At 35.8% G+C, this 12824-nt stretch overlaps 2 protein-coding genes across 2 annotated transcripts in view; one reads left to right on the plus strand and one right to left on the minus strand.

The window, feature by feature from the left end:
* The window catches only part of nms (neuromedin S), a 7110-nt gene extending 243 nt beyond the window's left edge, over positions 1 to 6867 (plus strand). Inside the window, exons 2-7 of the mRNA XM_074657901.1 lie at positions 1047 to 1093; positions 2213 to 2269; positions 4768 to 4794; positions 4884 to 4937; positions 5135 to 5209; positions 6646 to 6867. Of these exons, the coding sequence (XP_074514002.1) occupies positions 1047 to 1093; positions 2213 to 2269; positions 4768 to 4794; positions 4884 to 4937; positions 5135 to 5209; positions 6646 to 6678 (293 nt within the window). The 3' untranslated portion in view covers positions 6679 to 6867. The remainder of the gene's footprint in view (positions 1 to 1046; positions 1094 to 2212; positions 2270 to 4767; positions 4795 to 4883; positions 4938 to 5134; positions 5210 to 6645) is intronic.
* Positions 6868 to 7005: 138 nt separating this feature from the next.
* pdcl3 (phosducin-like 3) lies at positions 7006 to 12496 on the minus strand. Its single transcript, XM_074657900.1, has 6 exons — positions 12390 to 12496; positions 11062 to 11179; positions 10685 to 10775; positions 10247 to 10390; positions 9847 to 10055; positions 7006 to 7504 (listed from the first exon to the last, which is right to left on the minus strand). Exons 1-6 carry the CDS (start codon positions 12393 to 12395, stop codon positions 7356 to 7358), a joined length of 717 nt encoding a protein of 238 aa, XP_074514001.1. The 5' UTR covers positions 12396 to 12496; the 3' UTR covers positions 7006 to 7355.
* Between the last annotated feature and the right edge of the window lie 328 nt (positions 12497 to 12824).

Below are 12824 nucleotides of genomic sequence, written 5' to 3' on the forward strand. Positions count from 1 at the left end.
TTGGAGCTTTAATGTGGATTTATTCAACTTCTTTTTGTCTTGGATTCACAACAATTACTGCTAATTATAGAAACATATTATAGATCTAATGTTTCATAGTGATATTAGGAGATTAAATACTATAAAGTAAGATCAAGTTGAGTTGAAGTAAACTAAGGGAGGAAAGGAAACTAATAATTTATATTTCATCTTAATTTTAAGGTTTTTTTTAAAGACATGCTTTACTTTTATAAATGTGTTATTATTTGGAACTAATGTCTTTATTAGTTGCTATTAAATCCTTTATTAACACTCAAATAATAATAATAATACTAATCTGTAATAATCCATTAATAAGGAGAACATTTGGGTTGCCAGGTTGGTCTTCAGGGATGTCTTTTTAATTCATAAAAAAGAGATGCTTTGTATCTGTTTAAGTTGCCTCTGTGGTTGAAAGGTGCTATTCAAATACACCAGTACTATAATTTCAGGTATATTATAAACTCATTAAATATTATTTATTAAGGCTGTCAATCAATTAAAATATTGAATTGCAATTTGTCAAGTATTTAATACTCTTATCAACATGGGAGTGGACAAATATGCTGCTTTATGCAAATGTATGTATATATTTATTATTGTAAATCAACACAAAACAATGACAGATATTGATCCAGAAACCCTCACAGGTACTGCATTTAACATAAAACAATATGCTCCAATCAGAACATGGCAAACTGCAGCCCAACAGGCAACAACAGCTGTCAGTGTGTCAGTGTGCTGACTTGACTATGACTTGCCCCAAACTGCATGTGATTATCATAAAGTGGGCATGTCTGTAAAGGGGAGACTCGTGGGTACCCACAGAACCCATTTACATTCACACATCTGGAGGTCAGAGGTCAAGGGACCCCTTTGAAAATGAACATGACAGTTTTTCCTCACCAAAATTTAGTGTAGCTTTGGAGCGTTATTTTATTTAACCTCCTTCATGACCAGCTAAAAAAGGGAACTATGTTTGTATCAAACCATAATAAATAATGTTTCCTCCTCACATCTTCACTCAGATGCCAGCTCTTATGATCAGTGGGAAGACGGCATCGAGTTAAGAAAGGTAAGAAATTATCTTTATCCAAACTCAAATCATCCCAATAATAATAATAATTATAAAAACTTTCTCACAACTTTATGCATGTTTTGTTTTTTCTACATCTCCCTTCTTTGGTCCCGTTTCCACCTGTAACTTTTAAGCTGATTAATATTAATTATTTAAAGGTTGTGAATAAAGAAAGGAATGTTGATATGAGGTTGTAAAGAAAATAGATGGGCCGTTGTATGGAGTCTCAGGAGTGCCATCGAAAAGAATACATCTGTAAAAGAATGAGAAAATAAATGTGGAAATATAAAGAGGAATAAATAAAAGAATAAATAAGTAAATTTAAAAAATGTGGAAATATAAAAATAAAAAATAAATTGAATGAAATTAAAGAATAAAAAAGGGAAAATATAGGGAAAAGCAATAAGGAAAAATAAAGTGATAATAAATAAATTACATTATATAAAAATAAATAGAAAATTATTTTTAAATATATAGAAAAAAGAGTAATTTATATGCAAAAATAAATATATATATTTGAAACTATATAACTACATATATACCAAATAAATTGGAAAATTAATGTGAAAATAAAAGATGCTTAGAATTATTCTTTTATATTTTGTTATTTTTCTTAATAATTCCACATTAAGGTTTTATTTTATTTATTATTATTTATCTTAATAATTCCACATTCATTTATTATTTCTTTTATTATTATTTATCTTTCCACATTTATTTTCTTATTCTTTTACAGATTTATTCTTTTTTACGGCACTCCTATGACTCCATACATCCAAAACAGGTTGTAGAGTCGTTGATTAATCAATCACTATAATCATTGATGAACAGCAGCTTTTAATTGTCTCTCTATCAGATTTTAATAGAAATATTTATTTTTTATATTATTTCTTCCTAACTCAGTGGAACACTTTCTGGTCCGTTTAAAGAACAATAAGCAAGAGAATATATTACAATATTGACTGAGGTCACACTGATCTGCATATGAATTCAATCCAAATAATTAATTAAAATAATATTTATTTATTTATTTTTCCTGGGAACTGCAGTGAGTGTTGAGATGTTGTGTTTATTGTCTGTTATTAATTCCTAATGAAGCGTGTTGTCCGTCTGCAGGTGCGAGGCGTCCAGAGTGATGATCTAAGTGATGTTTTATGGGATGACCAGAATGAGGTAGGTGAAGAGCAAACACCAAAAAACACTTTAAAAACACCTTAAAAAGGTACATATAATATTTAATATCATACGGTACTTTTAATATTTCTCAGATATCACTGTCTAAATTAACTGCAACATCTTGATCTAGAGCTGCCGACCGTAAAACGTCCCAAAAAAAAGCTGAATTTGACGCAGTATTCTCAGTAGAGCTGCAACAAATAATCAGCTAATCGATTAGTCGATAGACAGAGAGGTAATCAATCAAACTATTTTGATAATCAATTCATCATTTAAGTAAATTTTTCACGATAAAATGTCAGAAAATGCTGTTTTCAGTCCGTCAAATATGGAGATTCCTGCTTTTCTCTGGTTTATAATCACATTAAACTGAATATCTTTGGACATTTAAAGACGTCACCTCGTCGTCATTTTATAGACCAAACGATTAATCGAATAAATAACTGTCAGATTAATTGATAATGAAAATAATAATTCTCAGCACTGAACAAAAGAAAGTTAAGTTTTGTTTTCCAAAGTAGGACTTCAATAAATTGTCACTCTTTTCTCTCAAAGACAATTTAATTGTATTTATTATATTATATATTGTACAGTATTTTAACATTTAGATATTCAAGTTTTAAAACACAGAGTACCACATTTCCCATCAGCCCCGTTGCTAACAGTTTGCTCAGTGATGGTCTGGTTTGTTTACAGCACTTAACGTGAGGATTACGAGCTAATAATATAAAGTTAAATGTCAAAATCCAGAAATGTTTTGGTGTACTGACGACGACAGAATGAAATACCTTTGTTTCTAAAGCTTGGAGAAACATCAGGATGGTTTATTTGTTTAGTATTACTTGTAATTTATGTTGCAACTCAATAGTGGTGTCTCCTGCTGTAAGCCTGTTTGGGCTTTGGGTTTCTCAGTGGTGGAGTTTTACACATAAAGCTGTGTTAAACTGTGATGACGTCTGTGATTTTATTGTACTTTATTGTATTTTTACATGCTGTAATTACAAACATGTTCTCATAAAATCTCACAAGGCTTTCTGCAAAGAGCGTCAGTAACTCTGCACTCATAAATAATAGTCTTAAATTAATAACGCATTAACGCAACTTGTAATTTTTAGGTTGTAGCGGCTCAGTTTTAAAGAACTGAGAGGGAAGAACCATGTCATACTAACTTGTCGCAAAGGAGGTTAAATAACGCTCCAAACTTGTGCTAAATTTTGGCGAGGAAAAACTGTCATGTCCATTTCCAAAGGGGTCCCTTGACCTCTGACCTCCAGATCAGTGAATGTAAATGGGTTCTATGGGTACCCACGAGTCTCCTCTTTACAGACATGCCCACTTTATGATAATCACATGCAGTTTGGGGCAAGTCATAGTCAAGTCAGCACACTGACACACTGACAGCTGTTGTTGCCTGTTGGGCTGCAGTTTGCCATGTTATGATTGGAGCATATTGTTTTCTGCTAAATGCAGTACCTGTGAGGGTTTCTGGACAATATCTGTCATTGTTTTGTGTTGTTAATTGATTTACAATAATAAATATATACATACATTTGCATTAAGCAGCATATTTGTCCACTCCCATGTTGATAAGAGTATTAAATACTTGACAAATCTCCCTTTAAGGTTCATTTAGAACAGATAAAAAATGTGATTAAATATTTTAATGGATTGACGGCCCTAGTTAAAACAAGTGTGACTGAACTTAGTCATAAACTAGAATGGCACTCGGAGAGTGCAGACCTCCGCCAAGGTGCTCACGATTGCCCCCACTCTCCGTGCAGCTTGCGCCATCATCCACGTGTATTTTTGTCAGCTGTACGTAGCGGAGCATCGTAAAACACTTCATTCAAACTGGACAAAAACTAAATAAAACTCACCTAAACCGTCGTCGTTACTCTTTCCAACAATCACCAAGTGAGCTTTGGTGGAACTCAACTGTAATTTCACCGAGTTTAATGTGGAAAAACGCAGAATCTACAGACTATTGGAGTAATCCTGCTAACAGACACACAAACAAACCAACGCCGGTGAAAACATAACCTCCTTCCTAGATGTAATAAAGATCTCGTGAATTAAGTGTCGACTTGCTTTAATATTTGGACTTAGGGGAAGGTATCAAGTATTGTCAAGTCAAAAAGCTCAAGTCCAAGTGAAGTCACGAGTCACTGGTGTTAAAGTACAAAATGAGCTGCAAGATTGTTTTGAATTTATGACTCAAGTCCACACCTCTGATATAAACTATGGCCTCAGAAATGACGAGTGTCATCAGTAACTGGTGTCTTAGAGAAAGGATTTATTGGTTGTTGCATTGCATTAAAATCAGATTTTACAGCTGACAGCTGCTACGACTCTACGAGGCTCCACAGGCTGACGTACAGTCATCATATTAAAGATAACTGTTATGCAGTGAAAGCATGGTGAGAGTGGCTTTAATGCATCCATGAGGAATATCCAAACTATATTCTGTTGTTAATCTGAAATTGTTTCTCCAACAGGAGCAAGTCCAGAATGTTTTCAAAAGAGTAAGTTTTCAACCTCACTTCTGCTGATTTTTATTATTCTGATATTTTTCAGCAGCTCTCTGAACTCCTGAATTGCTCCTTTCTTTCAGTTCCTGTTTCATTACTCTAAAGCACGCAACTCCGTCGGAGCCGTACAGCACCAGGTGAGCGGAGCAGCATCTCCTTCTTTTATTAATTCATTAGGTCTTAAAATGCAATTTCCAAGAGTTAGTGTTATTCACTTCTTTGTCATTTTAAATTGGCAACAGAGGTGGAGAAAGAGAACATTAAATTCTGTAGTATATTATATTCAATATCAAACAGTTGCTCTCTAAGTTAACTCTCCTCTTTGCTCCTCCAGTCTCACTCAGTTCATCCTCTGATGCGACTTTCCCCCAAACTCTCCCAGAGGAGAAAGAAGAAGGTGTTACTGTTGGTAAGAAATCACACCATACATAAACTGTTCTTTAACTATCAGGAGGTTTTTGCCTCTCGGGCTTCACACAGTTTGTCCTACCTGGTTGAAAGTTAAGAGGTGGTAAACAAGCTGAAACAAAGACCTGCTGACTCTACTGAGTACTGAGGGCTGGAAAAAAGTATTGTCAACTTCTCTGCATGTTTTTTTCCGTTTTAAAAAACGTGAATCTATGTTTTTATTTATAGTTAATAGTTATGGAGTCATAGGAGTGCCATAAAAACAGAATAAATCTGTAAAAGAATAAGAAAATAAATGTGGTGTGGAAATTTCTCACATTTATTTTTATTTAAATCTTTTAAAATGTGTAATCATTCTTTTCATATAAATTACTCTTTTAAAAAAGTGGGAAAGTAAAGTGATAAAATAAATAAATTACATTATATAAAAATAAATAATAAAAAATACATTAAAAATTGAGTAATTTAAATGCAATAAATAAATATTTTTAAAAAGATATAAATACAGAAATAAATGTGAAAATAAATGTAAATGCTTATAATTCTTTTATATTTTATTATTTGTCTTCGACGTGTATTTATTCCTCTTTATATTTCCTAACCAAATTTATTTTCTTATTTCAGATTTATTCTTTAAAAAATCATTTATTGCATTTTAATTACTCAATTCTTTATGTATTTTGGTTATATCTTTTTATATAATTTAATTTATTTATTTTCATCCGTTTAGTTCCTTTTTTTAAAACTATAAAAACTATATTTAAAAGATATAAAAGAATTCATACAGTAATAAATAAACAAATAAATGTGAAAATAAATTATTCTTTTATAATTTATTTGTTTTTATATTTCCTTGTTTTTTTACAGATTAATTATTTCTATGGCACTCCTTTAAAAGACGCTTACATTGGATCAGTACAAACATGATTGTTTACATGATTTTTAAAACATGATTTTAAGTACCATTGCTCAATAATCAATTCTTAATAGTGATGTATGTTTTTTTTATAAGTTTTGTTGTTGAAACCAAGCGTACGCTCTTGCATGAATAACTGTTAGAGGCTTGAAGACGTAAGATTAGTCAGTTTTTAACAACAACAAAAGCAGAGATTAGAGAAACGTCTGAAGAACAAATCTAAATTTGAGTCATCGTGCAGCCTAATGGAGCAGCCACGACCTCCACGTTGGGAACCGTCGTTTTAGAAGAAGGTTCCTTAAAGCAGGAAATGAATCGCCACCTTTCAACATTAGTGAGGAGAAACGGATAACACACTCAACAGAACAAGAAACGTTCACCATCTCTCTTCTGTCTACAACAAATCAACCTTTTCCAGGAAGCAAAGACGAAGTGAACCAGCGCAGATCTTTTTAAATTACATCACTGTTCAGGTTCGATTTACTGACGCCGACTTCTCTTCTTTCTTCCTAATGAAACAGAAGATTCGAGGTCTGCCGGAGGGGATGTTGTAGAAGAAGAATCTACCAAAACAAAAGAGGAAATAAACAGGAGAAGAGCAGCAGGCAGCCTCTGAACATCACAAACCAAACCGACTGGTGGAGCGACGCACGGCTTCTCTGACAGAAACTTAATAAATTATTGTACAGATGGAAAAACAAAGAACTGCACTACCATTGCTGCCATGTGTCTTCCTGCTTCCATATGTCAAATCGGTGTGAGTCAATGTGAACTGCAAGCACTGCTGCACTGTTACACAAGACACTAATGCAGACAAAACACTCAACATAATCCCTTAAAGACGTCCTTTATAGAGAATTAAGGAGAAAAGCTGGCACAGATTAAAGTGGCAAAGAGGTGAACTCACATTTAATTCAACAGATTTAAATGTACATGTACATTTTGTGACATGAAACATAATAAAAAAAAGTTACTATTTGTCTTTGATGCTTTTGTAAAGATTCAGTCGATGGAGTCGGACGTTTATTTAAATTACAAAAGAGTGATTGTTTCGTCCAGGAGGCCGGGTGGTCTCAGGTCCAAGTGCCCCCGAGCAGGATGGAGCTCCGCATTCGAGCCACCCACATGGTTAAAATATGAAATGCTGATAAAAGGAGATGCCGTCCGCTCTCTCCGTCCCAGCTCAAGGTCCTCTGAGTGTTTCTGGTTTGAAATGACAGACGTTCATCTCCTAATAGTCCTCGTCCTCAGAGTCACTGTCCTTCCCTGTAGGAAGCGAAGATCTGATCGATGACATCAGCTTGTCTTCGATTGGCTTCTTGGGGTTTTCCTCCAGGTCTGTTTTCACCGCCCCGGACTCTGATAACCTCCACTCCAGCTCTGGGTGGGACACACAGGACACATATTGAAATGTGATGACATGAACAGGATGGGACGAATTGTCCAGATTGTCTGACTAAGGCTGAGTGTCCACATAGCGGGTTTTTTTCTGAGCGCAAAAAGCCCATTAGTGGGAGCAGATCGGCCGTCTGTATGTGTTGTGCTTTTGTCACCGTACGCGTTGTCTCCGACAGATCGTCCTCCTTCCTCTACGGCTGTCAGACTGAGCGCTGATGAGCTCATTTGTACAAAGTATGAGGGCATGCATCCTCCGGTTGGTGCTCATGGTGACACTTGCGGTTGTACGCCTTCGCCAACCAGTCAAGCTGCAGTTTACAACCATGTCTGTCCAAAATGTCATCACTTCATGTGTGTCATAATTGACAAATGAATTCTATGGCAAAAACGTGTTTTGCGAGGTCACAGTGACCTTCCTTGAGTCCAAGTGGACGTTTGTGTCAAATTTGTAGAAATTCCCTCTACAGTAGGTGTTCTTGAGATATCGCGTTAACGAGAATGGACCGGACATACGCAAGTACGTACGGACAGATGGACGGACGGACAACCCGAAAACATATTATATTGCCTACACGGAGGCATGAAAACAATGTAAAAGAATATCTGATAATAAGCATCATACCACGGTGGTTAGAGGGGTGATGTGTTCTCAAGATATTGTTGTCATAGAAACATTAAAAAAGCGCTGGGATGAAGCGCTCCTCAGCGCTTTTCTGACAGAAAGAAAGCACTATATGGACACACGCCCTAAAACTGCAACAAACTTTTTGTTTTGTTGCAATTTTTTTTAAACTGACTCTTATAACACTATTTTAAACATCTGCCGAGACAACAAAATCTAAGAAACAGTAAATGTTCATTTACAACTATTTCAATCACACTGGGATTCATCCATCCATCCATCCATCTTCAACCGCTTATCCGGGATCGGGTCGCGGGGGCAACAGCTCCAGCAGGGGACCCCAAACTTCCCTTTCCCGGGCCACATTAACCAGCTCTGACTGGGGGATCCCGAGGCGTTCCCAGGCCAGAGTAGAGATATAATCTCTCCACCTAGTCCTGGGTCTTCCCCGTGGTCTCCTCCCAGCTGGTCGTGCCTGGAACACCTCCCAAGGGAGGCGCCCAGGAGGCATCCGTGCTAGATGCCCGAACCACCTCAAATGGCTCCTTTCGACGCAAAGGAGCAAGGACTCTACTCCGAGTCCCTCACGGATGACTGAGCTTCTTACCCTATCTCTAAGGGAGACGCCAGCCACCCTCCTGAGGAAACCCATTTCGGCCGCTTGCACCCGCGACCTCGTTCTTTCGGTCATGACCCAACCCTCATGACCATAGGTGAGAGTAGGAACGAAGATTGAACGGTAGATCGAGAGCTTTGCCTTCCGGCTCAGCTCTCTTTTCGTCACAACGGTGCGGTAAAGCGAATGCAATACCGCCCCCGCTGCTCCGATTCTCCGACCAATCTCACATTCCATCGTCCCCTCACTCGCGAACAAGACCCCGAGATACTTAAACTCCTTCACTTGGGGTAAGGACTCATTCCCTGGGATTCAACGATTCTTTAAAATGTTATGGTTAAACAGGCATCACTTCAGTGTGGAGTTATAGGTAGTAATTTATAAAGAATAAATCTGCAAAAGAATAAGAAAATAAATGTGTAATAAGTAAATAAAAAATGTGGATATATAAAAGACAGATAAATAAAGAATAAATATATAAATAAAAATGTTGAAATAAATAGATATAAAAATAAATAAAGGTAAAATTAATAGGTAAAAGAATAAGGAAAAATAAAGGGATGGAAATAAATAACATTATATAAAAACAAACATTTTTTTAGAAATATACAGAAAAGATATATGCAAAAATAAATAAATATATTAAAAAAAATATATAAATACAGAAATAAATGAACAAAAAATCTGAAAATATAAGAAAAATGCTTTTAATTATTCTTTTTATATTTTATTTGCCTTTAACTAATACTAATTCCAAATGTATTTATTTTCCATATAAATTATCTATTTATTTTTATATAATGTAATTTATTTATTTTATCCCGTTATTTTCCTGTATTTGTATTTCCACATTTTTTATTTACTTATTTATTCTTTTATTTATTTATTTTATATTTCCACATTTTTTAAATTGAGTTATTTATTCCTCTTTATATTTACACATTTTTTTTCTTATTCTTTTACAGATTTATTGTTTTTTATGCCGCTCCTATGACTCCATACTTCAGATCATCTGATGGTCCTGAAGATTTCAGTGCATGTTCAAAGTCAAAGTGCCACTTCTTTAGTGATCAAGTCGCCTCCTACCTTCAACTTTGAGGTTCATGCCCCCGAAGACCAGCGGCCCGATGAACTGGGCCTTCATCTCTCCCTCCATGTAGACGAAGACGGTGGGCAGGTTGCGGTCGGGGTAGTTGGGGATGCAGGTGGTGGAGATGGACTTGAGGAACTTGGTCTGAGGGAACTTCCTCGCCAACATACTCAGGTGCTGGTTGATGAGGGAGCACAGAGGGATGCTGGGAAAGGAGATAAAACACCATAAAGATCTGTTAGTGCTGCACTTTCTACTTGGAAACAGTCAGTAGAGTCAGAGCCGAAGTTGACTGATGGGCTGTCGCCGGCGCAGAGGCCTAAAAACTCAACCCTAAGATGTTTTTTCCTTATACTGTACTTGGTGAAGTACTGATTTTGTTGTTGTTTGACCTACCCCGGTCTGTAGAGGTGCAGCACCACCCAGATGCCCTCTCCGGCCTTGTTGACCTCCTTGATGTAGTCCTGCCCCGAGATTTCCACCACCTCCCCGAACACGTTCTTCATCTGAGTCGCCTTCCACTCCGCAAGACGCTGCTGTCTGCAAGGAGACGCATCTCATATATCAAATCATCTCATATATCAAATCATCTCATATCAGTGTGCAGTCAGAGTGAAGAAGTCTCACTAACAACCAACCAAATGCTGCAATTTTTTTGTTTGTATTTCTGGGTAATTCTAACAAAAAAGCGATCATGTAAAAGCTAGTATGCTGGTGGATTTGGACATTTTCTAGTCTTATGGTTAAAATGAAGTTTTTAAAAAGGCCCTTCACACAGAATAACAGTATAATACACATGACTGGGAGTTGTCTACCTGCATAATCTCCACTCACCTGTACATCTCAATAGCAGCCTCATCGTCTTCACCAAACTCATCTTCATTATCCTCCAGTTCTTCCAGTGTCATGTCCTCATATGTTTTAACTGTGCAGAGAAACAGTCACAGCAGCTGATTATATGTTCTGTAAATAATCTAACCCTCAGTAATCAGTTGAATGGGGTCAAATTAGACGACTATGAACTATCAAATATCATATTTAATATAATGTACATGGTTTTAGTTTGTACATCTGCAAATAAAACCAAAACGATGAGGTAAATTGTATTAGGGGACACTTTAAACACCTGTTTTGTGTGGTGGAAATGAATGAATCTCCCAAAATTAAGCCACAAAGAAACACTGATATATATCCCTAACTTCTTCTCTTACCGACAGACTGCTGCTTGAGGGCCAGCTCCTCCTCTTCATCATCTTTAGGCACCTCTTTGGGAGGTAGAATGCCTTTCTTCCTCAGGATATCATTCCATTCGGTGTCTTCGTTTGGGTCCTGGGGAAAAAACAAACATACATACATGTATTGTTACTCTGGGTTTCTTTTAGCTCCGATATGCTTCCTGGTTTTGTAAGAAGAGTGAAACATCGATTTCAAAACCAAAATCTGCTATTTCTTAAAAAGAAATCTGTACCAAATTACCAAGGTCAGGGTTTCATTTTTCAATATTTCTGAAAACAAATTCCCTCCATAAGTTAGGGAATGAGCCGTAGTCTAAACAAGCATGTGAATGTTTCTTCTTTTATATTATTATTTATTTATAATAATAATAATAATATTTTAGAGAGGAATCTAAATATTCAACACTTATTCAGTTGCTTCTTTTATTTTATTATTTAAAATATTAATCATAATAATATAATTATATTTTAGAGATAAATCTAAATATTCAACGCTTATTCAGTTTTCTTTTCTTTTATTTAACTATTTATTTATTGACGAATTGATGACTAGATATAAACGTCAGTATTTAGACTTATTCTAAAAAAATAAAAAATAGAACTTTTCCACTAAAACATTATTATACTATTTACATTTCTCCAAGCTGTTTATTATCAAATCTTTGACATGATGAAAACTGTCATCAGTTCAATTTCTGTCTACCAACTTCCAGGTTTGTCACAAATGGTCTCAGCTGTTGTACCAGCTCATTTCATGTCTCTTCTGGTTTTAGGTCGATTTAGCACTGAGCTAGTCATATCATTTGAGTTTACATTGAATTGCTGCTCATATTCCCTAAATGAAGCTGTGTTTAATGATCACAACGTAAATGACTTACAGCAAACATGAGGGCTACAATAATTCTGATATGTGTAAAGATTGCGTGCATTTTATTTTGAAAGATTGACAAGAAACATCTTAAAAACACATTTAGTCAGTAACTAAAGTAACTAAGTACATTTACTCAATTACATAAATAAAAACATAAATAATAATACATAAATATTTTACTTTATACTCCACTAGATTTGTCTGACAACATTAGCAAACAAATTACAAAATAAAACCATGTTAGCTACAATGCTAACAGTGTTAGCTGTGTAGCTAGCACTGTTAGCACTGTTAGCTGAGTTTTAGAGCTCTTCTCTGTAAATCATCTCCACATTCAACACCGACATCAACCGACGTTAAATCATCTCATTCACCAACGTTAAATCAGAGCGTTTAAACATCCTATAAATATAGATATTATAGTTTAACCGACCTGCATTCTGACAGACTGGATCAAGCCACTGCTCTCCTCTCAGACACGGAAACAGAAAGGAGCGTCAACGACCGATTCCGGTAGGAAACAAAAAACGACGACCGTCTGAAATAAGCACAAAATGCGTTCAGGATTAAAATAAAACCACTGTAACTAAGTATATTTTAAGATTAACACAAACCAGTATGTTTTGATTTATTATGTGGTGCTAGAGCTTGGTAATTAATGTTTAAAAAGATGAGGAACATAATGAGTCATGGGGTAGGACAATAATAAAAGTGACACCAACTTCCTTTTGAGGCTCAATATGACCATATAAGGAGCGGGAGCGCAGCATTCCATTCGTGGCTGTTCAAACAGGTGCTGTTACACACATAGACACGTACACACGCAAACGCACACGCACACACGCGCACACACACACACACACACACA

Source organism: Sebastes fasciatus, chromosome 14 (assembly GCF_043250625.1).
Source record: "Sebastes fasciatus isolate fSebFas1 chromosome 14, fSebFas1.pri, whole genome shotgun sequence".
In the NCBI taxonomy this organism is placed as follows: Eukaryota; Metazoa; Chordata; class Actinopteri; order Perciformes; family Sebastidae; genus Sebastes; species Sebastes fasciatus.